The sequence below is a fragment of the Polyodon spathula genome, chromosome 16 (genome assembly GCF_017654505.1).
Source record: "Polyodon spathula isolate WHYD16114869_AA chromosome 16, ASM1765450v1, whole genome shotgun sequence".
Lineage (NCBI taxonomy): Eukaryota > Metazoa > Chordata > Actinopteri > Acipenseriformes > Polyodontidae > Polyodon > Polyodon spathula.
In genome coordinates, this window is record NC_054549.1 from 34,656,575 (window position 1) to 34,683,730 (window position 27,156).

At 37.1% G+C, this 27,156-nt stretch overlaps 1 protein-coding gene across 3 annotated transcripts in view; it reads right to left on the bottom strand.

Moving 5' to 3' along the window:
- Positions 1–27,156, bottom strand: part of LOC121329015 (transcription cofactor vestigial-like protein 4) — a 40,974-nt gene that overhangs the window by 7,253 nt on the left and 6,565 nt on the right. The window contains exons 1-2 of one of the 3 annotated variants that reach the window (XM_041274201.1): positions 12,005–12,440; positions 2,118–2,307 (exon numbers count right to left, since the gene is read on the bottom strand). In XM_041274201.1, the coding sequence (XP_041130135.1) occupies positions 2,118–2,307; positions 12,005–12,086 (272 nt within the window). In that variant the 5' untranslated portion in view covers positions 12,087–12,440. Of the gene's footprint in view, positions 1–2,117; positions 2,308–12,004; positions 12,441–27,156 lie in introns of those variants that run through there. The other 2 variants (XM_041274203.1, XM_041274202.1) reach the window with 2 other exon arrangements.

Here is a 27,156-nt window from a genome sequence, read left to right on the forward strand (position 1 = left end):
GTTTAAAATAACAACAGTGATAAAAGTGAACAAACATAAACCTGCTTTTAATTGTATTTTTTTTTTTTTTTAAAACACAAGTTTGGAGTAGGCCCTAATTTCCGAGCTTACAAATTAAAGATCATGCAAGTCTTTCATAAATATAGTATTTATGTTGCACATAGATCAGTTAAACTACGAGTGTCTCTTCAAAAAGTATTCAAAGGTTGTTGCTTTGTGAAGATTTACAAACTAGCGCCCCCACCCCCATACATATATCCCAGTGAGCTGCATTGTTTAAACTTCAAATGTTTAGTCACAAATACATTTTACTGATATAATAGAATTCTATAAAGTTCCACACATTTCCAAGTGATTGACACATTTTAAAAGCTCTGTTTCACTGGGAATATGCTGTTTGAAAACAGGAGAGAGAGAGAGAGAGAGAGAGAGAGAGAGAGAGAGAGAGAGAGAGAGAGAGAGACACAGAGACTCAGTTTTCAATATATTGAGTAAAAAAGTATATCCTAAAGCAAAAGGGACTGGCAGTAAAGGAGTAATTTTCCTCCCATACTGTTCTGCATGCTCTTTCTTGCAGCTAACCATAACAGAAACCGGACAAGTCTCACACTCCAAATAGCTTATTAAGCATCAAGGTATCAGTTATGTGTACAAAGGCAATCCACAATACAGTATGTACAGTATGTATTGTACACAATACAATACATACATATAAACACAGTTTTATATTAATCTTGAGCTGTTTATTTTTCTACCAGATCCATTTGCAGCACTGTTGTCTGACTGAACAGACACACGTTTATCCCCTGCAGACAATATGTTATTTGTAAACTTATTTAATACACATCACAATCCTAGATGAATCATGATGCAGGATTCTCTATTCATTGACTAACTAATTGTACTTGCTGCCTCACACTATGGAGTCCATCTTTCCCTTTTCAGCTGCCCGGGTTCATTCACTGCAGTGCTAGCTTGAAAAACTCAGTCACAGAACCCAAGTCTGCTCTTCTGTAGCCCCATCCTAACCCCATGAGCAGGACACTGGACCATATCTTACTAACAGTAAAGTACCGTGTTACCGGTGAATAAAAGGTCAATGTGTCATATGGACAGCATTGCTGTTACTTAAACAGAAGCTCAAAATATTTATATGTTAAAAAAAAGGTACAGCAAACAGGGCCTCCAGTCAATAGTCATATTTCCTTATTAGAAAATAACAAACACATCTGAATAGGAAACATCAAGGTGTGTTCACAACAGCAACATATAAGGCGGCGTGCAGACTGTCTAGTCAATCCCAAGGTCAACATCACATCTACGCATAAGCAAGATGTGTGTGTCTTCATTGTTTGCTTTCCTTCCAGCACTTGGACCCTAATTTGTTACACAAATTCCAAGACTGTGAACTATAGGCGGGATGCAGTAACTAACACCTCAGCGAGTTATTTAACAATAAATAGCCGTGTCTGTAGTCTTATGACTGAACACAGCAGTCCGAAACAAGCAGGAATGCGTGGAATCCAAAGGGCCTCTTGAGCAGCTACCATGAAGGGACGGCCAAGCACCACAACAAGCCATGTGCGCCAATCACAGGCCAGGAATGCAAGGAATTCTCAGGCCTCAGCTCCATGCCAACCGTTGCACTATTCAGAGGCATGAGAACTGAGATGGAAAATGTTTTTTTTTTTTTTTTTTTTTTTTTTTTTTCTTTTTAGCATTTGATTCTTTTACAAACACCAGTAAAGCAATTTCAGTTACTGTCAAGTAATAGTTTGTACATTTATGTGTACTATATCAGTGAAACAGCTGGTAACCCAAAGTGGCCTACAGAGAATTCGCTGCAGTCACGGCTTATGGATGTGTTGTGATAAGTATGTAAGTTTAGACATGTTATACTTGGTGGACTGGTTTTGGCTGGTTGCTCATAATGGCCACAAACTCCACTCTTACTATACCCAGGGGTGACTGAACATCTTCTCGAACCCAAGATTTATCTGCCACGATATTAAATGAGAATAAAGGATTTGTGTAGCAGACTCTGGGTATTTTACAGTACCGACAACGCAGAAATACTAATACTACTACTACTAATAATAATAATCATAATAACTTACAGTTGTGCAGCAAACAATCTGCTCATTTTGGACACATGCTCATTGTCACAGTCCACGTCATCCTCTCCTTGGTCCCCGTTGTACTTTCTCTTGTTTGGGCTGATGGGAGGTGGGCCTGTCCGATGGTTGCTGATAGCAGAGGACATTGGGATGGACTGCATTCTGGGTTCACCTCTTAACGCTGCTTCACCTACAACACAAGTTACACTCATTATTTACAACATTTCAACTAAAAAGTAGAAATATTTACATTCACTTTTCTGGACTGTCCAACATATAGTTAAAATCTAGACGCTGTTTCGTACTTGACTCAAAAATAATTTTTATGGACAGGTTTTCATGCATACCCAAAATGAATTACCATATTCCTTCGAATTTAAGACGCCCCTGAAATTTAAGATGCAGTCCAAATTTCCCACCATCAGTTTGAGGAAAAATAATAACAGCAAATAAATATGCATTTACAAAAACACGACCTAAATTAGGCATATGAAGGCAGTTTGCTGCTGCTCATTACTCACGCCTGTTTTTCTCCCAATTTGTGAACTGTGGTATTGTTTGGTATGTCAAAAAATCGGGGGTCAAATCAACATTTTCCGATCTGTCCAAGCTGGTACTGTTTGTTAGAAATGCTGAAACTGTAAAAGCTTCTCTTATAATTCCTCAGGAAGCCAATGACGCTTGTTTGAAAATGGTTTCCTGTTATGTCATGGACGATTCGAGAATCAGGCAGTAACGTTTTGGTTTGTCTTTTCTTGGCAGGAAGTCACGCTGCTGCTTGTGTATTCGGGGAGTGATGTCTTTGTTCGTCTTTTCTCGGCAGTCAGTCATGTTGTTGTTTGGGTACTCAAGTAGTCACGTCTTTTGTTGGTGATTTTAATACATGCATCCCTATACTGTATTTGAATTCAAGACGCAGGCTATTTTTAAGAATCACAAAATTGGTCAAAAAGTGTGTCTTAATTCGAAGGAATACGGTACCAATGCTCACATACTGTGTTGTTCCAGCTTGATCTTCCGAAAGAATGCTCTCACACTGGGCTTTAAAATAACATGGCCCTGCAAGCTTAGCAAATTCAGAGTATTCATTTAGAGTGCAGTTTGCAAATTTAAAAAAAAAAAAAAAAAAAAAAAAAAAAGGTCGTCCCTCAACACGACTATTTGGGACGAGTCAAAACACAAAGATCATTTAGCCTGTAATAAGAGTCATGATTGTGCAATCATTTGGAAAACAGTTTCTGATAGGTTTACTGAGACACTTACGGTTCATTTTCAGCCGTGTAGGCGTTATATATATACCTAAACACCCTGAGCCTATTTAATGTTTGGTCACTTTGCATTCAGCATGTATTCAAGGTCAATGGCTATTTGCAAGTCCATGATAAAAAACACCAGCGTTTCACATTGCACACCTAAGTTTGGCAGGTCAGTAAAGAATGAGTGTATAACATGTTTACCTGAAAACTGTGGTGTCTGTAAGATGCATTTGGCAGTAACTTACAGTACAGTATAACATAAGGAAAGGTTACAGTAAAATTCCAGCTGGCAGCAACGATCCATTGGAACTTTCCACTGAGAAAGTAAGTTTGTTAACTACAGTAGAATACTTAAAGTATGAGGACCTTTACGAACATGTTACAGTGTATTCATTGTATTAATGCATCTATGGAACAGGGCAGTAATGCACTGCACAGTGCTTCATTCTTGTATAGACAAATATGTGTGTTTTTCTGATATTATAAAAACAGACACAGAAAAGTGTCTTTTCCCTTGCTTCTGATAATTCTTGCAAATAAATATAATTCAGTATACAAGATTGTCTCACTGCACTGGCAATACAAGTTATGGGCAGGAAGCAAACACAAATATATAAATACAAAATCTAGCACTGTAGTGGATTCACAAGCAGACCCCCACAAGGAACCATTTTCATTAATTGACCTGACCCAAAGACTGACCACAGAGGCATTTTCTGAAGCTAAAGTACAGTGTTCACATCCTCAATGAAAATGTGTTCCCAGTAATTCTACACCACAGTTCAAATTTAAGTGGAGTTATATTGTTTACAGTTGTGTATGGAGGCACCCCTCCACCCCTTCCCTAAAGGACCTCCTTAACTTTTCTTGTTTCTTCAATTTTTTCACAAGTAAAACCCATCAGCCCTACAGCAAATAGATGTAGTGTTTGCAGTGCTTTCCCTCCTTTTTGCTTTCAATCTGAAGGGAAATCACAGCTCAGCCTCCTAAACAAATGCTCCATTTTACTGAGTGGCTTCCCTTCTCCTCCACCACACTCCATGGCAACAGGAATGACATCATCACTTTGGCAAGGAATAGTTACTGATAATAGATAGGCATACACTTCTGTGAATACTTCACATCCCAACTCCAGGAGTACATTACAGAGCAGCTATTTGCCATATTCATAATCACTTTAAAACAGCAAGTACTATTGTTAATCTGTCTGCTACTGTGGGAGGCTGACGTAGTCAGACAAACTCTGGAAGTGCCTTTTGACCATCACAGCATGCTGTGTTTGTAAGACATCAAGATTTTTTTTTTACCCCTGCAACAATGTTGGTCCTTAGTAACCAGAGAATAACACAATAGAACAACTTCCTAAATTACTATGACTTTTGAGTGTTGATAAAAATATCACTTTTTTGTTTTCTATTCAAAAGGTTTCATATGAAGAATTGTGTACTGCTGTTCCAGCTTCCCAGTATTACCTATAGTACCACACACTGTATCAGAGGGTTGTTTTTGTTTTTGGGACGGTCATGTAAAATCTAAATATAATGTAAATACCAACCCAATGTTCCCAAAACTCCACAACAAAACTGTGAGAAACACATCTTCTACAATTATTCTCAGATCATAGTGTTTGCTTGCATTGTATGCTGGGATCTCAACAGTGAAAAGTGATGAGGCATTGGGAGACCTGCTGGTGCCGAAGTGTTGATAACCACACTGGGTGCTTTTGTTGTGCAAGGTTTGATGATACATATAGCAGTACAGTTAATGTCAAGCTAATAAAAAAAAAAAAAAAAAAAAAAAACTTTTTAAAGTTCTTTACTCCTTCACCATAAAGATAATCATCTGGTGTCAAGCAGACACATTAAAGGTTTGATCTAATCAAAGGCAGTCATTAAGTGAAAACGATCAAAGACAAAAGGCTTTCTTGCAACTTCAAAAGGTAAATTCAAGATGAGATCATGTTACAGAGGTAGAGAAACACTCCATCTGATCTTTAACTGCACTCAAAAAAAAGGTGGTCACAGCGGTGCTCATTAAACCATGTTAAAATCCTATCCGTTACACTCTTTTGACATAGTAAATCTACACTGTCGCTTTACAGGTTACTAATTTATTTATTTTGTATTTATTTATTCATAAAAGTTATGTGTAGGGTGCCCCTTACTGTAAACAAAGCTGCTTACAGGAAATGCAGTAAAAAAAAAAAAAAAAAAACCCCTACATGCAATGTAATAACTTCTTATAAAATAACAAAAACAAAGATTGCACAGTACCCAGGAGCTGCCGGATTGATGGCTGATTTAGAATTGTTAATGTTATTTATAACACATAAGCGGCTCTATTTAAATTCCTATACACTTGTAAGGAGGTTTACTATTCATACATTTATATTGCTGGAAATTAAATTAAAAGAATGGTGTTTCTAATTTGCATTCTTTGTTGCTGCACATTACAGCCCTCAGTCACCAATTTCCTGTCTCTCTCTGCACAGCACTCTCTGTCTCTGTCCTGACAAGGAGACTGAAGTTTAAAATGTACAGCCCCTTCATTGCCAAAAGCTGAACTTAGTTTTTAAACCATGTTCTGGTTCATACTGGTTAAACAACTTATAAAACAACCAGCTTTAATCCTTACTGCAACTAGTCATATTGAATGGTGAAGACAAACTGCAGCATTCTACACAGTACCCTTTAATATAACTCAGGATGGGTTACTGTACCTCTGAACTGAGCTGCACGGACCAAAAATAAAATATAAAATTAAATAAAATAAAATTGGCCAAATCCATCCCTTATACCCCTTTTTTTTCTTTTTTACTATAGCAGAGCTTTGTGTTTTATCTTTAGCTGAAAGCAGCCATTTGACTGTGTTCAGCAAGGAAAATTGTAATGTCAGCATTCTGCTGTAGCTGCTGGCTCCATGTGAGTTAATCTAAGCTAACCACAGAGTGACTGCAATAGCTTACAAGGATGCCATCACAGGCGGGTGGAGAGCACACAGCAGCAATGCACGCCAGATGTCCCATAAGGAGGTTTTTGATTAAACTGTCCGCGCAGAAAAGCCCCTCAGGGAACATTTACCATATCCCTAAAATGAATGGGTCAGATGCTAACGTATGTGAGCAAAAGGAATTGAGTAGCTTTCTACCTGTCACCCACATGAACCTGATGATTCCTGAATCCAAGAATGAACTGTGCCTTTAATCTGTGAGCAATTACTGCTGTCATCAGATATTACAATACACACAGAGATGGTGACAGAAATCAAAGTAGATAAATACATGAAAAATGTATTAATTAGCTTAAAACTGCGCAATCATATACGAACACTGTCTGCAGGTACCGAAGGTTTTAAAAAAAAAAAAAAATCCTCAAAATGAAAAAGCACTGCAAATTATATACACGCCATATAATTTTGTATTTAGCAAAACCGATTTATTTTCGTCTTGTATCCCTGAGCCATGTATGGTAGAGTGGGAGCAGAAGCCCCTCCAGATGGGAGCTCTGTGATTAAACAGCCCTAAAGTGTAGAATGAAAGTAGTAATTTGGCAGATGAGGAGGTGGCAGCATGGCCAAGTGTTCAGAAATGAGGACTGGATGCCAGAAGACCCTGTTTTTAAATTTCTTTCAGTCACAAATTAACCATGGAAGAGTGACCTGATAACCTTGGTTGCTGGATACACCAATTAAGCACGAACTAGTAGGATAACAGTTCAAATTAACGGAATACAGTATATTTGGGATATCCCCCCCCCCCCCCAGAATTAAACTGGATAACTTCACATGAAATTAATGTTACCAAATCTAATGAATGTGTTGTAGTACATAGTCAAAACTTTGGTATAACTTTGTAGTCAGAACCTATTGTGTTTTTTAACAAAAGCTTTAATGTTTTAAAAGAACTGTCCTACTTGGCTGGGAATAGTTTAAATCATCCTCCTGTTGCCTGGCACGAAGTCAGCCTGCATATGTTGAACTACATTAAGTAAAAAGACAAAATTACCATCTGTATGTAGCTTCCCAATAGGTTTCCATAGGAATTCAGTAAGCAACTGTTTCATGCAAAACATACTAGGATGCTATATATCTTTAGTTTTTATTTATTTTTTTAATCTAAATTGTTTTCAGTTATCCATTCTCTCCTATCTAGGTCCTTAATCCTTCTCAGTGAGACAGAGACTGAGATTTTAAACAAGTTTGTTAGAGACATAAGCTTGCAGAACCACTTAACCACAATATGTAGTAAATCTTTTAAAGAGTGGGGATGGAAATAGTATTCCACCCTCTCTACTAAGCTTGCAGGTCATAAAGTATTTGACACTACAGTCACAACAAACCTTTATGGTTTGAAAAACGTAATCCTTGTATTGGAACAATGTAATGATAGCTCTTCACGTCTACATTTTCTGCACTTTTTAATTCAGTGTTTTAGAAGATTTAAGAAATAGCTATTAAATTACAAGTCCATAAAAAGTCCATCAGATCTTCATCGTTTTTCAAACAGGCCAAATCAGGAAACAAGATGGCATTTAAAATTCTGCTGGTGAACACAGTAAAAGCATGACATGCTTTTAAAAACATAAACTAAATGTTAACAAAGAAGAAATTGTAAAAGGGTCATTGGCAGAAGTGACATCTTTACTAGGATTGTACTTCAGAGCCACATGAAAACCTTCGAAGATATGATCTCTAAATTCCAATACTGAAGTATGGTGCTGGTTATCTGAATTTAATTCTGCTGACTTCATGCAAACTTGCCATCACTGTAAATTTAGGCCTACAGATGCAGGTTTTAAAATGAGCCATCTCTTACGGCCATCATAGAAATACAATTGAGCTACCACTGTGGCACCAACCTACAGCAAAAACAGTGATGCATACTCAGGAATTATTTATGCATTTCTGGTTGTAGGGAAGCTTGCCACTGTAATAGTCATAGTGCACCCAATGCTAGAGAACTGGGGGAATCCCAGGTGCTAAAAGAGATATTTTGAAGATTATGGTTTGTATCTGGTTTACCTTGGGCATACTGTACGGGGGAAGGGCTACTGAAAAAGGTTTGTTAACTCCACACAAATGCTTTAAAGCTTGTCATCAACAACTGCTTTCTGTAACATGAACTCCAGTGATAATCAGCTAGCGAGTGAGAGAGTCAAGTTTTCCACTGGGAATCTAAGCTGCATATATTTTCACAATTACACACTGCCAACCGTAACAGATCTACAGCAACCACTATCACTGCTTCTATACCACCACGACTACAGATTCTGGGTTTGCATCCTGTACCCGTGTTGCATTTACACAAGACTTGTGTGTTTTCAGCTCTGATCTGTTTTTTCTTTTTCACACCAAAAACGAAACACAGATGCCTGTGCTTGGTATGCAATCCGTATCAAGTTGCTGTCATATGACAACTGATTGCTGTGAACAGGAGGCTGCTCCAGAATGGTTCAGCTGCACAAGCTTTCTCAGCCCATCAGAAGAAAAAAAAAAAAAAACAGGAGGAGCTCGTTTCCTTACCTCTAAAGATAACGGAGCCCATTAAAACTACACTTAATGGAGCGCCTGGAGTTTAGGCTTTGCCTGTAACAGACTGACATGTTACAAGTGTGGGTTACTGAATAATTCTATCTTTGATTTTGTCATGGCTGCATTAATGTTTAGTTTTACCACCCAGGGTTTTAAATATTAAGATTATTTTCAGGTATTATCATTATCCATTTTTTGTCGTGTTATCGTACTAGGCGGTATATAATACATAATAACTATACATATGCACCAAAAGAAAATGCTTATTCCTTTTGTTATGAGATCCTAAAAATATGTATCCATAGTTGCTTGTCAGATATTGGGGGGGGGGGGGGGGGGGGGGGGGGGGGGGGGGGGGGGGGGGGGGGGGGGGGGGGGGGGGGGGGGGGGGGGGGGGGGGGCTCATGTATAGAGGGCTGTACGCCTTTAAGAAGAAAGGCATGATGGGATATCAACTGAGCCCTTATCAGCTGACAGCAGATGACAAATAGGAGAGGGAGATCTGAGGAGGAGGAGGAAACAGAAAAAGTTTGTAGAGAAATCTGTACCTCTCTTTCCTAACAAAAAAAAAAACTAAAATACTTATATTATCCATACAAGGGAAGAACTGATGCAGTTTGCGGGAAGCTAGAGGAAGTAATCCACACATTCTGGCTGGCTAGTGGGATATTATAGAAACCCAGGATACTGGTAGGACTGAATGGGGTTATTATTATTATTATTATTATTATTATTATTATTATTATTATTTTCTTTTGGGAAGGACCCTCTTCACAGATAGAACACTTGTGTAATCCTCTCCACATAAGTGATTAGTGATCTATTATAACCTGAATGGTTCCATGATATAGTAAAACACAGATGTTTTGGTTGTTTAAATTTGTTTTTGGTTTGAGGGGGGCTATCAGTTATATGCAAGTTAAATAAATAAACTGTCCATTTGGGTTTTATTACCACTTTAGGGTCTTGGTCCTGTCATTTTCCACAGCTCTTTATTGCTGTACTGCGTGGGTCTGCATGTACTGCATGGGTTCTTTGTTTTTAAACAGTATGAAAGTGCACCCTGACTGCTGCCATACTTGGATGCTGCTGCGTAACTGGTTGCATGCACTTCCTGTCTCAGAGCAATCAGACTCCCACTGAAACCCAAGAACTACAAGTAGAAACTACTTGTTAGAAATTACTACTATTCGGAGACCGGATCTGAATAAGATTATTTCAGTTAAATATTATTAATAATATCTTTTATACAGTGCCTTTCATAGTGGACCACCATCACAAAGCACTTTACAGAGGCAGGCTGTGAACTGTGCATCTTATGCAGAGTCACTTACAATAAGACATTGATTTAACATCTCATCCGCAGGATGGAGCACAAGGAGGTTAAGTGACTTACTCAGGGTCACACACACAGTGAGTCAGTCGGTGGCGTGGAATTTGAACCGGTGACCTTGTGGTTACAAGGCCTGGACGTTAACTGCTGGACCATACTGCCTCCTTGTAATTATTTGTTTTCAGCCAGTCTTGTACTGCAGGAGCCCTGATGCTCCAAAAGTCAATGTTCCTTCTTGTTGATCTTGCCTTTGATGTGAGCAGTGCTGAAATAAACCTCCTTGACTGCACTACTTGTCAGGCACTACAAGCAGACTATTAGTCTAGCACATGTTTAAGCCATGCAAAAATGTGCCAGAATGCACCATTCTAATTCTGTTTTTCAAAATGTTCCCAGTGGGAGGGGGGACCCCCTCTCCATACCTCTATGAGATAGGTGTCCCCCTGCTACCTTGTAAGTGCCACATACTTTAAAACTGAACACCTCATACAAAGTGTAAGATTTGTTAATAAGAACATCTATTGCCCAGAAAAAAATAAATGAAAAACATGAATACTGTATAACACACCAAAGACAACCAAAAACTTAAATAAACCTACTTTTCTACCACTTGTGGTGTTTCAGAAAGCAGGCCAATACCTTGAATGATTATGCAGCTCAGCAGACACCTAACAGTGCTAATGTGCCCCCACTATAGACCCTGGACCCTAGATTTCTTTGCAATAAGATCTAATGAGGACTGTCATGTGGACTATTACTCTTGCTACTAAATGTGGGTCTATACCTGGCAGAGAAAAATCCCAGATAATACATGTCTTATTGCCTTACCCAACTCCCTTTAGTTTCTACATAATCTGACCAAACCTCCTACAAAACATTAACATACAGCCATGTCTCCAGCATTTTAAATGCATGATACCAGTATGAAAGAATAAAACAAGTCCCTTAAAATAAATCTGCAGATATAGTCTGGAAGGCTGCAAACAAATGTATGTGTCTGTTTTTGCAGCTACCCTACCCCTAGTTTTCATAACAGATCATGACTGCTGCTGAAGCTGGGAATGCTAGACATTAAGCAATTGCTGCACGCCAAAGTGAAACAAACTAGAATTAAGAAACTTTTTAAATGTTTTAATCACTCCAAAAAGGCTGATTTATTACCTTGCTGTCTTTCTCTTTGTTTTCCATTTACCACAACATCTTTCAAACACCAACCCCCCACTCCCCCTTCCCTATAAAACTGCCCAGGAAATGATAAGTCAAACAAAGATGTAGTCTGTACTCCAGCACCCCCCCCACCCCCCCCCCCCACCCCCACCCCCAACCCGACGGCTGTTCCTCAGTCACAATCTTCAGCGAGTCGCCGTGGAAAATACTTGAAACTTAATAACAATCCTCCGCTGTTGTACCATGGCAGAGTGCAGATCTTATTCAAGATGCAACAAATAAACTATTAAATGTCATTTTATTTATGCATTGTCCTAAAATAAACAGCCTATATAAGTAACATGATCCCGGACAGGCATTGTTTTGTTGTTATGATTAATAATATACAGTAAATAAATAACTTAAAAATGTTGTTTTAGAAACGGTTACAGCAATTTTAGTTTATTTACATGGGTCATTATTTAGATGTACAATGTTAACAAATTATTAACAGAAGTATAAAACTGTTTAGATAATAAATAATAATAATAATAATAATAATAATAATAATAATAATAATAATAATGCACTACAGTAGAATAAGTTGGAAATTTAAAATTTACCGTCATAGCGCAGAATGCCAATGTTGTTGTTCATTTTGTCCAGGTACTGAAAATTCAACAGGTCCATTGTCGTAAAATGCATTTATTGGGCTAGCAAAAAGACCAGCTTGTTTGCTTCCACCCAAAGCTCGAGACAGAGCGTACGGATATCAGTTCTCTTATAAGCTAAAGGCCCAGCCTTCAACTTTTTTTTTTTTTTTTTTTTACAAAACAAAAAGAAAGCAAAAAAACTTAAACCCTTCAAGGATTGAAGACTTGGTATTTCAGTGCGTTTTCCGCGGTGTTGGTGAACTGTTGAAATAAACTGTCTTTAGTAGGTCTTCTGAAAAGAAGAGACAAATATTTGTTTCGTGACAAGAGACGAGACAGTTCTCCTCACAGCCCGCTGCAAGTTAACTGCACTGACATGCAGGCTATGCTTGGTATGACTCGTATGTAAACCAGTTTTCCCTATGTAGGCTCGAGCCACTGAGCATGCTCGTTAAATCCCTGGAGCGCCTCAAATGTCAGGGATTTTTTTTTTTTTTTTTTTTTTTTTTTTTTCTGCATAAGATGTCGGAGGTTTAGCGGTGCGGGGGGGGGGGGGGGGGGGGGGGGGGGCGAAACTCTGCGACAGTCCTTTGGGCCACAGACGTTTTTTGTTTATGTCCCTTCCGAAAAAGTTCGTACCGCCGACCATAGAGGGGTTAGGGGAAAAAAAGTGCAACGTTTACATATAAAAAAAACAGTTTCACTTATATTATGTGCATTTCCATCGGCACTGTCCATGAGATCCAGGTCGCTGAAAACTATTTTAAAGTAAATTCAATAAAAACACACAAAACCCAATTTGCTTTAAAATATATTTCTTTCTTTATTTTGTTGGAAAAAGAATTAAAACCCAGATGTATATGTGCCATGACAAGAGGCTTGCATTTTGTCTGAATACTGTACATGCCTCATCACAAAGACTAGGCTATGTGTTTCCTGAACCATGCTATAGGAAATTTGCAATATCACAAACCACTTACTCAGAGCCGTTTGCAAAATACATGTAAAACACAGCCCTGGACTAGTTAATCCTTTTGAAAATACCAGAAATGACAGCATTGATTTATCTTGGTGAGAGCTGGAATTGAGGATTTCAATTTGCTATACTGAAGAAGAGCAAATTAATTTACAATAAATTACCTTTACTGTTAAAATCAAAAGACACGATATATTTGCTTACGTTCTTGAAGCATCTGCTAGGGCCTTTTTATATTCCACAAAATGTGTGTTTCAACTGAAAGGGTCACTCACTTCAGTTCCAAGCAAAACGCTGTGGCTTTTAAAACCTCAAATGTATTGCCATATTTCACTGACAAGCAACTCCAATAATTCTAGCTAATTAAATAACTAATACTTTTGGTTTGAAACCATGATTTATTAAAAGTAATTTTAAAAGAACAGCATACTGCCTTTTCCATGATGTGAGGTGGCAAAGTAATGTATGGGAATCAGGATCTGCTCTGGGGATTTTGTTTCATAAAGTCCGTAGTGTACTTTCCCATGCTTATTAGGACCTTAATATATTTTTATATTATATATTTTATTATATATATATATATATATATATATATATATATATATATATATATATATATATATATATATTAATTGGTATTATTTTGCAGAATTAAGCTGTAAAAAGCTCATGTTGCTGAAGGCAAAGTAAAGCGCACTGATAAGATAACTAGTGACAGTTTTCCCCCAGTGCATCTTTCCAAGAAGTCACCTTAAACATTTCAGAGAATATATTGTTTACTTTAGCAAGTTTCCTGGAGAAAGAAACAAAACAAAAACAAAAAAACACAGAATCAGGAGCTTTTCCTAGCTCTCCCATTTACAAAACATACCTGTTCTATGGAGTCATTCAAACATCCACACTAATGCATTACCCAACATTATTTCATGATATGCAAATATTTGAAAAGCTGTAAAATTCCACAGCTCGATTGTTGCAGCCTGGTATCTTTAGATCACATGATCTGGTTGTTGCTAGATCACTTGAGTTTGAACTACAACACATGCAGTGAACAATTCTTATGTTGTATTTAAAATCTCTGTGTCTTTCAAATTTAAAATCTAAACAAGAAAATATGATGAGAGTTTTTAAATGGCTTTTAAAACCATAGTTGCAGTACAACTCCTTTTTAAATTAGAAAATTGAAAATGTTATATATGAAGTAAAAGTGTACTAAACCCCATAGTGTGTCTAACACCAACTGTTTACCTTTGACTAAAAAGGGAGTTATACTAAGCAACTGGCACCACCTGATGGACTAATATTGGTATCGGGTCAAAACAATCACTCAAAACCTTCATGTATCCAGGTGAGTCAATTGAGAACACATTTACTTATTTCCAGTGAGAACCTGGAATTGAAACAGAATGCCAGATTGCCAGATATGTGAAATGTACAGACCCACTAATAGCAGGATCTTCAAGAATAACCTTTTTTGTCGCGGGGGGTGGAGTTTTCACTTTCCCATAGGTAAGCTGAACCTTATCTGTAAGGTGACAGGCCTGGATCTACATGACAATATTGCAGGAAACCAGGTAGCTTGTGGCTAAAGCTCACGGGCTGTGTGAAAGTCCTGTGATGAGTTTCTACAAACTACATGAAAGAAAGGTTGTGTTTCTCCAGATCCAGATCGCTTCATTTCTTCAAAATGTCTTTGTCACCCAGTCTCGGCTACACCACACCAGTGACCTTGCAGACTTTGAGAATCACAGCAGGATTCAATTCTCTATGTTACCAAAAACTTCCAACATGTTTTGTCTTTATTACCCACGACTGCAGCTTGAACAGCAGTAGCTTCTCTAAGAAGCCAAGATTGATTTTCAGGGAAAGAACAAAACAGATAAGGTGTAATTAAAATCCTTGGCTTTCTTAATCACTTAATTATACCACTTGATACAGACACTATCATTTTATACCGTGGGAAATGGCTGGTATCTCAAAAGATGCCCTTGTTCCAACGAGGAAAACAAAATAAAAACAGTTTTTTGCAGAAAGTAGGAGATATAACAAAGGATCATTTTTAAACGTATATTTTATGTAACAAAATATCACTGTAAACAGGCACATCAGTGCATGTGGTATTAATGCTGTGGTCTGCCTACCCACTGTCCATACAAGCACAACAGTATGATGTGCAGTCCTTGCTCTGGCAGTTATTGAGGGCTGCCATTGGTATGGGTGCTTACCAAGCAGCAGGATGTTAGAATGCTGATTTACTGCGTAGAACTTACAACCTTAAGCCAGCAGAATTCACAGCAGTACTATACTGCCCTCTAATGGAACATAGTCACTCCTTTTTTTTTTTTTTTTTTTTAAATACAATAAATTCGATTTTAGAACAGACAACTAAAGTGTGGTTTAGTTCACCAGAAATAGATATATAATTACAGAGTTGGTCCATGGCAGCTTATTGTAAGAGTTAGCAGTGTGGCAAACACTGTTTCACAGCTAGTCGTATTTGGAGGTGGGTTTGTGAAGTTTGGAGATCAAACTTGGTTTGCAATTTTTTGCTCATAATTAAAAACGATACTTTGACAACTGCTAAGATAAAGCAAATATTGATGTATGAATTAAATCTGAATCTTTTCTTCTTCGCCAGGTGTTAAGTCAATACTGGGCAATGACCCATATAAAACAAAACTGCTGATCTGGTGAAAGACTCTTTGAATAGGAAGCGACAAGCTGGAATGCTGTTTGTGAGAGAACGTAACAAAATACAAGGTAAATTAGCAAACTAATGCTACTGTGGAGGATAGGGACAAGACTTAAAGCAAGGTTCTTTTCAAATATTCTAAACAATAAACAAACTGTTAATAAATAGCCATGTTACATACACCTTTTATTATATAATAAAATAAAATGTCACAAATACTGATTTTAGGAGAATTAACTTTTCTGTAGGCGTTTTGACTTCATTCAATTTGCTTTCAAAACTACTGTAAACCACCCCATATTTGAAAACTAAGTAATATCTTTTTTAGCTATTAACTGCCCAGCCCTTGTAGTAGGGCATTTAAAAATATATACATGTATGTTCTTGTCTGTTGACAGCAGTTTTTTTTTTCCTTATTTCAGTGTGGGGGCAAAAAAGAAACCCCAGAGATCCATACAATTAAATAGTCCTCAATAGGCAAACAGATGTCTAAAAGAAGACACTCTGCTTGCAACCCATACGGGGCATTTAAAATATGCAAAAAATGTTGGGTTTTTTTGTACACAATACTCTACATTAGTTGGCTGTGTTGAGTCTGTGCTGGCCACCTGTTTTTCAGCTGGCAGTATAACTTTGTTAAGGTAATAATGAAGAATGAGCACTTAGGTGGTTGTTTTTTTTGTTTGTTTGTTTGTTTTTTTTATTTCAATTTTTGTATTAAAATTGGGAGCATTGGACCCAAAATAAACAACTTGACCCAACCAGGAACTCACACTCCCTGTATGACGCACACAACTCTCCCTCTTCTAAAACCTGGAGTTTTTAAACAAGTCAACATAGTTAAGGTCGTACATTATGAGTTTACGGCTACAAGGTGTGTCCCATCGTTAAAGGGGAATGCATTAAGTATTGCTTTACCTTTTGTTCCACAAGTGCTTTTCCAGAAATTTCCAGCCAGCATTTGCACAATCTGTTCTGCAAGTAACTGCATCATCTACTAGTGTATTATTTTTATATATGGTTCATGTAAATTGCTCTGAATCTGGCTGTGTAGCTAAAAAATACACTTTCCAAAGAGATCTATGTCATGGGATTTTCACCAGCAGCGCAATCCCTTTTAATCTCCAATAATTAATGCTACTTTGCTTCTGAATTATTTCAGAATCTCGTTTTATAATATTGCAATACAGCCCAAGAGGCCTCTTACATTGAGATAACTTTGATTATGTTAAGCACACAAGGAATGAGTTAATCTCATTACAGTACTCATCATTTAGATGTTTGTTTTTAAGACTTGGGCCTACTGTACTGTAGCTTTAGAAAAAAACAAAAAAGCATGCAAATTTCTAAAAAGCCACAATGGAAAAGTTGAAAAGTAGCCGAACTGCTTCGTGTTGTTTCTATGGCTTCAAGACCTTGTTCCCCAGAGTTTCACTCTTGGCTTCCGTCTCTCTTATTTGGGATTGTGGCAGGGCTGAGGACCTGCACACATTTTTATATATTCACCCACCCCTTTATCAATGAAACATTAAACCTTGATAACCTTTAAGGACCTTCATGGATCTTCTAACAAAACCAATTCACAGATGAAACAAAATAGTGTAGCAGAAGGACTATTTCAACTAATTCTGTGCTTTTTCAATTGACCTCTCTCAGCACCAAGATTACAGACCTCGTTATAACTTCACTCTCACTTGATTTGCAAAAGGGATTAGTGGGGGTCTATTAAGTCTGAGCCACCCCCCCAACCACTCCACTTCTGTTCTCAGGGTTCTCATTGGTTTTAAAGAGCCATTGTCTCAAATTTCACACACACTGCAGAATTGCCAAGACAGAACAGTGCCTCCATTCAGTGCGCTGCTTAATCCATTGTCTGCAATTGTGGGCAGTTTAAGGAGAAAACAACGACTATAGAACAGTGTATAACTGTACTGTCTCTGTCAACTGCATGCAACAGGCTCAGGCCCCATCCGTTAAATAGAACTGGTACCCTTAAAATATACAGCACAGTACTTCAGAATAAACATTAGGTTGAAACTGCAATGGCTTTAGAATATATACTCTACCAGGTCACCACTATTCTTATATTAGAATCTTTGTTCAGTAGTATGTTTCACTAGCTATCAGCAGTGGTGAAAACAGACAGAAGAATCATGGCATCATTAGTTTTAAGTGGATGAGTGACAGTTTGCTTTATGGTGATTTCCAGTAAGAGCAGAGAGCCCAGGCAATATAGCGAGACAGAATTATATACATATGATCTTATCAGTTACAAGCCAGGCATGTCATTTCCAACATTCAAGGTTAATAGATTTTTGGCAGTCCACACACAATACAATGGTTTGGGCTCAATGAAAAGTACAGCCTGACTACTGATACCGACAAAAATGATACGAAAGAACTAGCGTGAATGACAGAAAACATATAGAGTGTTAGGTTATTCTTAAATCCCCAGGGATTTTAATATTTGACACTGTTAAGTTTAATAAACACATTGTTTGAAATGGGGAGGGGGTCTTCTGAACAATAAGCTACTGAAAATAGCCTTTTGTTCATTTATTATTCTATGATATGGAGGGTATTTTAAATCTGAGAAGGGATATTTTAATAAATGTACTCCTTTTTATAATTTTCAAAACGTAAGACTCTGCTTCATACCCATCTTTTTCCTAAATCTATGGCTTTACCCACTGTTGCACCAAATGTACTGTACACGACATACTGTATACAGGTACCTTTAGTTAAAACCAGCACTCCACTGGTCAACTTGTACCCTAACTACACCATAGTACTTCCAACAGTATAAATTTATTATTTTTTTTATTAGTTTGTAATTATTTCAAGTGTTGTAATTTAAGACACAACTGTACACTCTATTCCAAAAAAGGGTTTAATTTACATTGCAAAACCACATTCTCCATTTTGAGCTTGCCTCCCTCAACTCTCGACAGGAACAGCTACCTATTAAATGGAACGAAGGCAGGTCGACAGTTTAATTGGTTAAATATTATGCATTCGGTTTTGAAAGCAAAGACAACATGAATCATTTGAGGAATGGCAGCTGAAGTGGGTTCTGGAAAAACGCACGTTTCGTTGTCAAATAGGGAATCTGATATTCAGCGGTAATCATTTTCATTCCCTTCCTGCATATGAATCTCCTTCCTCACCGCTTCATGGCCATAGACGTTCTTTGTTTGTTTTTTCAACTCATTTGAACGGTTCTGCTTCAGTCTGTGTGCATGAACTGACAGGCCAGCAGGAAGCAGATGATTCAGAGACGTCACTCACTTCAACAATAAGAAGAAATAAGTGTTTTGCATGGTACCTTGAGCAGAACTTTCAACACTCATGTGGACAGCTTTCTGTAAATTAAGTATGTTTTGTAATGGACACAAATGGAGTTCAGAAACAATAAGCAGAAGAGACTGACGATTTTACAATATTTCTGTACTTTACGGTTCCACAATGTAAGCCCAAATGAAATATTCACTCCTGCTGTGTAATCTATACAGTATTTCAATGTTTCTGTTTTCAATAGAAATAAAACAAAACATTTTAGCTTATTGATTCACTAATCGTCAATTATCCTGACAGACCCTACCACAGCTCACACTCGGCAACGCCATTTCAGGATCACATCTGAAAAACTAGAAAAAACAAATCTCCCCTCACTATTGCCTTAAATTAACCTTGAATACACACATTTTGTTATTTCGCAATTTAATAACTAGTGAATAGTTATCAAACAGGTAAAACACACATTGCAAAAAAAACCCCCAAAAAAACCTTCCCTACCTTTCTAGCACAACTGACTGATCAGCACTGAAGTCCAAATCACTAAAACCTTTCAGACACACAATTCACCAATGGCAGTTTGCAGTAAATGGCTTTGTGAATTCATCCCTCTATATAGTTAACAGTATCTGTGAAATAACAAAGACTAAGGGATTTCCCCTGCTTACTCAGAGCTAGTCACCCACTCTAATGGGCTGCCATTGTTTCACACATGACAGAAGTGTCTGTACTATAGATCTGCACACCTTCCTTTGCTATTTTAAGAAAACAACAGATTACACTCCGGCACAAATGGTTTCCCCCAAAACAAGTTTCGGAATAATAACATTCCTATTCACTTCCTGTCTGGGGGTTTAAGGAGAAGAATATGGAACACCTATAGGAAGTCTTTAAATTATTTCTAAATAGCACCAACTGTACTTTGTTTTTAAATATACAGTGCAGTCATCAAGCAAATAATTAACCTTTGTGCCACTTGATACTACTCTACTACAATTAACCTGACATACTGTAATTGAACACAATACAAACTTTAAAGACTTTGACCGTTCATCACTATACATTTTGGTTTTGTTTCTGTCTTTTAAAAAAAAAAAGTACTGAAAAAGAAAGCAGAAAACACCCCCTCTTCAATGTTTATTTAATTATTGAATCTTTGGAAACGATGTCCCCCTGACTGGCAACACAGCTTGAATCTACAGATGGCTTGGCCATCTACAATATTCAGTGAGTCACAATTTTAAGTCTGGGAAGTGTGAGATTTAAGCGTCTTCATGTTCCTCCAACTCGTCAATCTCTGCCAAATGTTTTTCAATTTTTTTTTTGACATAGAAGCTTATTAAACTAGGACTTGTATCAGTTCCAGAAAACTGAAATATGTGAAGAAAAAACTGTTAAATCACACCAAAAAAAGACTTTTACTAACTATGTGGCAATTCTATGTGTGAAGCAAATTCAATCAGCGCTCCTAGCCAAGATGTTAAATGGGAGTTCATTCACCTCTCTGTCTCCCTCCCTCCTATGATGACATTTTGAGCTTTCTCCGTGGGGGAAGAGGAAAACAGCATGTCACTGTAGGTCACCTTCAACAGTTTCCCACTCCTAATCAGGAGGGGAGTTGTCTGCAGGTTTCTCTGTGTTCACCACACAGTCTATCTCACTCTGCACTGGGATCTCCTCCAATCTATAAACAATATATAAGTCCCTGTCAACACGCAGCAGTTTCTTATGAAATGCTATCCAGGCCCTTTGATGTTCAGGCTGTGAACACCGTGTTTAACTATATAATAAGCGCACAACATCAGCAATGCATCGACAACATGAAACCTGTAAAGCAGGTGAGGTAGCAATAATCCAGTTATTGAAATGAATACAAAAAAAAAATCACGTGTGGTCAGTAATGGCTGTGGGGGTTTATTTTAATGATCTAAAACCGTGATTGAGCTTAATACCTCCACCATGACACAGTAGGTGATTTATCTGCAGTACTCGTTCCCTTTGTTCAGGTAACCCCGCAGTCTATAGTTCTTCCTTCACTGTCTCGCCAGGTGCAGCACAATGTAAAATCTTATTCAGTGTAAAAATCAGGGTTATCTGAAAACCCTAACCTCCTTATGCATGCCACACTTGGTCCTGTTCTGTGTAATGTGATAAATCTGTTTCCAAGGCGTTCTGTCAAGCAATTTTAAGAAGCGAAATATATTGCAAATTGATATCCAACTAAGTGATCAGAACACAAAAACTTTTTTTTTTTTTTTTTTGGCGGTAATCCACCAAAACCAAGGGATATAACGAAAAGGTGGTTTCACAGACCCTGTTTACCTTAGGTAAGGCAGTCCAAGACTACTGTCAATCTGGGTCTGTGAAACTAGCTGTACAACAAATAACCCTGAAACAGACTAGGTTATCAAGTCAAATCCTTCAAACTGCAAAAATAAGAGTCCTTCAGTTAACTGACAGGCACTTTGATTTCCTATCTTATCAGTCTAATTGGAGTATAATGAACTATATTCACATTCTATTGTAGCTCATAAACCTGCAGTTTATTCTGTGTGTTAAGGACTTGGGCCTGTGGTTGTGACTAAACTTGGTTTCAAACAATTCAAATCCCACAGTATTATATGACAGCATTATATTAATCCAAATGCTTCTTTCTGTTTCTCACTCATGATAGATTGCTTAAGATTTTAATAGAAGCCCAGCAAACACTCTATGAATGTCTCCAAGTACCTAACGACAACTGTGAATGTTTTTTTATAAACAATGATTTCTAAGTCCATGTAACAAAAGTTTTACAATTGGATAAAAAGCTGAATAACAGTAATAAACAAAAATAGAAATGGTGGAAAATCTAAATTGGCTTTTATTCAATAAAATAAACATTTAAAAAAAAAAAAAAATTGGTATACCATATAATCTGCATGGAGTTTTAGGAACATATTGTACTCCTCCACCGTCTCAGGGTGGAAGCTTATGAAAATTAATCAACTTGTTTGGTCTGGAAATATTTTCCAGAAGACTAAATCTTTTTGTTAAATTCAATGGTAGACTGACTTCAGATCCTCTTATTTATTCTTTGTGTTGCCTGAAGACTTCAACTTCACAGAAAATGCCCCAAGGGAAATTGTTAATAATTTATATATATATTATACAAAATAATGATGCCTTTGAAGGCCTAGTCATGCCAGTCTGATTAAAGGGTATGGGGTCTCTGCAAACCTGTAATTAGATATCTGATTGTAAATGAATTATCTTTAGGACAGTGCACAGCTGCAGCAGTCTAACAAGGACCGTACTGTCTGTAGTAGTTTTAAAACATTTCCTAGTTTCAGAGTTTTTACCATCATCAATTTCAAATCAAAACTGTGCATTTTTTTATGCCCATTGATTTTATTTATTTATTTATTTATTTTTATTTTACCAAAGATTTACAATGATCACCAAGGATTATCCCAGGCATGCAGGTATGCTGGAAACTGCTTCTCTACAAAGCAGAGACCGACAAGACCGTACTGTTAAATATTTCTCTAAAGCGAAGTTCCTTCATCGTTATCTATTCAAAGTCTCCTTTCTGAGTACAAACTGTTTTATTGTGATAAATTGTCTCCTCAAAGACACTGTACTGAACAATAATTCTTTACTTCAGTAACTTAAGAACCTCACAGTAATTATAAATGTGCGTCCTGTCAATCAACTCAATAAAAACAGGTGGAGCAGCAATTATTAAAAAAAAGGAGTGATGCAGCAATTATATATATATATATATATATATATATTTTTTTTTTTTTAAAGTGTCAACTGGGTGCTAAATTGTTTCAGCTCTGGCTGGGGCCTGTCAGTGCTGCCTAGAGAGAAAGCAGATCAGGAGCTTTTCACATGGATCCAATTACAAGCTAAGAGGGAGTGACCCGACTTGCCCATTTTCCAATGTTCATTTATAAAAATTTTGGTTTGCATTTCCTGAGCAATGAATGGACACTATCTACTACTACTTACCTGTACAAAAGCAGATAAACTGATTTGAATAATAGTTTGTACAGTATGTAATGTAATCTGAATGAATGTGTTCTGTTGTACGTGGTTTATATGTGTAGCTAACCTTGTGAACCAAATCTTCTCACTCAACTGCCAAGGTCTTTGGCCCACCAGTCAGCTCTCTCTAACCCTTTACCTCTTCACGTATGTCATGTTGTACCAAGATCACTGTATAGAATGTTTTCTTTGTATGTACTGTTCAAGATAAGGTATCTTTTATGTATGAAACATAAACAATCTTTCAGATATATTGCTTTGTAAACAATGTAATCAAAAAGCAAAGCTTTCACACTTCTCAAAAAAAAAAAAAAAACTAATAAAAACAAAATCAAAGCAGTGTTCCAACTTGTTTTCTTCACTGGAAAGACAAAGAGTCTGGTAACTGATAGGACGGGTTTATTCTACACGGGTTCTTGCGGTGAAAGAATAAAGCAAACCCTCTTGCTTGGTCTTTGGCCTTCGACGCAAAGCCGGATAACTATTTGTTTTCCAACTGCTTTGCATAATAACAAAGACTTTATTTTTTTTATTTTTCTAATTTTACAGTCGTTTTGATGCAAATTGATTTCATTTGCATCTTTAAAAAAACACTTTACAAAGCCAAGTCCACGGTTATTTGCATACAGGCTACAATCAGAAAATCTGCATATTGTTATCCCATGAAGGAGTGGTAGGTTAAAGTCCATCAAACTGACAGAGCGCAAAAACTTGACTGAATGTTAAACAAGAGCCCTGTGTCCAGATCACAATTCTGTTAACTATCTAATGCTTTTTGTATACAAAGCTAACTAAAATATTTTTCCAACTAAAACAACCGATTTTGTAAAAGGCATTTAACAAGCAAACCCATCAGTATGGCCCAGAGCAAAGGATTCACTGCTGCAGCAAAAAAGGTGTAGAAGCTATTCAATTGATTGGCAGTGTGTATTTACTTTCAGATTTGTTTTCTTTTTGAAAAAAAAAAATACACAGGAGTTAACAGGTGAAAAATACATAATCTTATATGTTTAAGACCAACTATATAAGCGTATCCTCGTTATTTTGCTGTCCAACTTGCATGTAAATGGGGAAATACAGTTAATTTAAGTATATTGTGTTTTGAATTGAATACTCACAATCTACACCGTTTTAAGCAATTACGAACTAAATCACAAATATGTGACTGTTTTACTTTTATTCTATGAATCAATTTCTGTGAATTTGGACCAATTATTTAAATAAAATAAACACTACATGTTGTACATGCACACAGGGTTAACAAAAATCAAAACAGTGCGATTAGTTTTTATCGGTGGCATTTAATCCCTTTGCTAAGATCATGCTTATCTTAGTGTGATCAGTCTGTTTCTTTATTAAAGGAGTTAAGTATGTAATTAGAAGGTGTGTAAAGCAATGGAAAATGGAGATAGGATGCTTTGCCAGATTAAATGAAACCTTAGGAAGACTGTAGGCTATTGACGTTTTGAAAAACTGATTAAGTGATTTTGACACACTCATCCAATATATCAGATACATGTTGAAGATATTAATCTCAAGTCAGGGACAGATAACATGTTCTGCAATAAAAGCCTAAGGGCATGCTAAGTGGTATAATTATAAGATAAAAGTTTTTCTATAACCTGTGTAGTCTGCCTCATAATTTATACCTTCACTCTACTTTAACATTCCCAGAGACCGCTGATAAATGTAATATTTTAAAGCTGTTTGAGTAATGAATTACTGTACATGGAATGTCTGTATACCATCGCTCCTGGCACAACCACACAGTAACTCTAATGTTCAGTTGCTTCGGGTATTATCTTTGTTTAATACCAACACCACTGTTTGGCACACAGACTATTTACAAGCATTTTAACATTATACCTCAATTCCCATGATATTCTGTTAGATCAGTTGCCAACTGTCTGCTTGACAGACGCTCCTAGTCTGTCCAAGTATTTCCTTTCTTCAGTATCTTCTTTGTTATCTTTTTGATTTTTTTTTTTTTTTTAACAGAACCAAATTCTTCCTGCATATGCAGTGAGTTTTGTGACACACTTCTGTTTTCAGATATTGCTGACCCCTGCTGGTGAAACAATGTGTTGGAGAAAACTAACTGAATGATTTAGACAAACGGTTTATTCTGTCAAGCATGCCTTTCACCAGTTACTGGCCACAAGGACAAAGGTTATTGAAAACCTGGGATCACTTTTCATACCAGTACTACCTATAGAACCTACATGTTCTTTAATAGTGCTTTTAAATGGGTTTCTGTAAAGCCAACTCTGGTATCACAAGCAAAAGCTTAATGCGTAAATCAACCCAAGTCCTTAAAGATATTCTACAGATGACGTAATTAAAATACTGTCAGAGTTTATTTGTGATCCCCTCTATTTAGACTACAACCATTTTGAGATTAAATGCTTTTATGCAAGTTAATACCAAAACTCAAACAATAACCTTAAGCTAAAAAAAAAAAAAACATCATAATGTGTACTGCTTTAGTCCCAGGGAGCCAGGGCTATCTGTTCCCTTTTGGAATCTGAGTTCATTCATGTGTTTAAGTAGAGGCTCAAAATCTACTTATTCCCCTGGTTTATCCTGATCGTGGGCTTAAATTGCTGCTGGCTTCTTTATATATTAAGACTTGGAGATTTGAGTTGCTCACGAAACCCGCTATACAGACCATTGAGTTGTATTGTGTTGCAAAATAATAAATTCCAGCCTTGCCAAGCACATTTAGGGAAGCACAAATAATGTGAGCAGAAGGCTTAGTTCACTGAAGCACTTGGGGCACCCATCTTTCCAGACTAAAAGAAAACCTCTCTCAAAATGCACAGCATCAACAAGTTGTCAAATGTTATGATTTTAATCTCAGTTCTGCTGTAAGTGAGGAAGCGATGTGGACTCCAAAAACACCTACTGATCTAAAGGAAAGCAGTGCATATCACACGTTAGTGTTTAAAAAGTTTGTGGAACTATGGCAAGTCTTCAATGTAACATTTATTTATGTATGTTTGTCCATATGGTAGGAGGTTAAGGCGTTATTAACCAATTGTTAACACACTGACTGATCGATCTCAGGCAGGGATTTTTTTTTTTTTCAAATTGGTGCCTCCAGCAAACAAATGAACAGCACCTGGCTGGAGTGACAGAGTGCTTCTGACCAGAGAATGACCAGAGCACTCCATTTCAATGAATGCAAAAAGTGAATTTTCAGGAACCCACTGATATCCCTTTACCAGGTAGTGCTGCGCTGCGTTTTAAATAATGCACCACAAGTTGCCTGTCCATGACGGCTAGACATGCATTTCACAAACTATTTATAAATAAATGTTGCATAGAATTGTTTGTCTTCCTGGACTTAAGTGGGCTACCAGGAACCATCTAAAAACAAAAGGTTGGTGGTATGTCTTGCTAATAGCACGCAACTATTATATCTTAAAGTAGTTCAACCCTGTACAAATACAGTAACTACCACAGAAATAAACTGCTTTTTTTTTAGAACATAAAATAGAGGGTCATTTCCAGCCTTTCCCATCACATATGATACTGGCAAAGCTGTTTCATTTCTTGCAGACCAGCAGTAAAAATTCTTCATCCCAAAAGCACACATCATTTTTGGTATGCAAGACAAAAATGTAAGTCAGTAATTTGAAGACCAGTAAACATACTTGAAGTTAGTCTGGCATTGCAAGGATATTTCCAGGAAAAATCCAAATAAGACAAATCACTGGGCCAACTTTGCTTTATCAGGCTTGATTGCTGTCCATTATTACTGCAAATATGCCTGCTTGTTGAAGATACTGTAACCATCAGAGAAAATGCAGGCATGACTCTGATTCCTGCCAGTGCAAGTTAATGCAGCACAGCTCGATGGACAGGAGCTGACAGGCTGTGCATAACAACCACCACATGCTAAAGGAACATTTCCCTTAATAGACTACACTGAGAGGAACTAGAAAATACAACCTGTGCAGTGCACTGTTAGACGACAGAGAGCACCACTGTGCAAGAAGCAGATAGTATTCATTTACACACCTGAAGAAATGGATTTAAAGAGAGGAGCAAATTACAGCAAATCTCTCCAAGGATACATTTTTGCCTTTAATTCAATTCAAGTGTCATTAAACGGTTTGAAGTTTT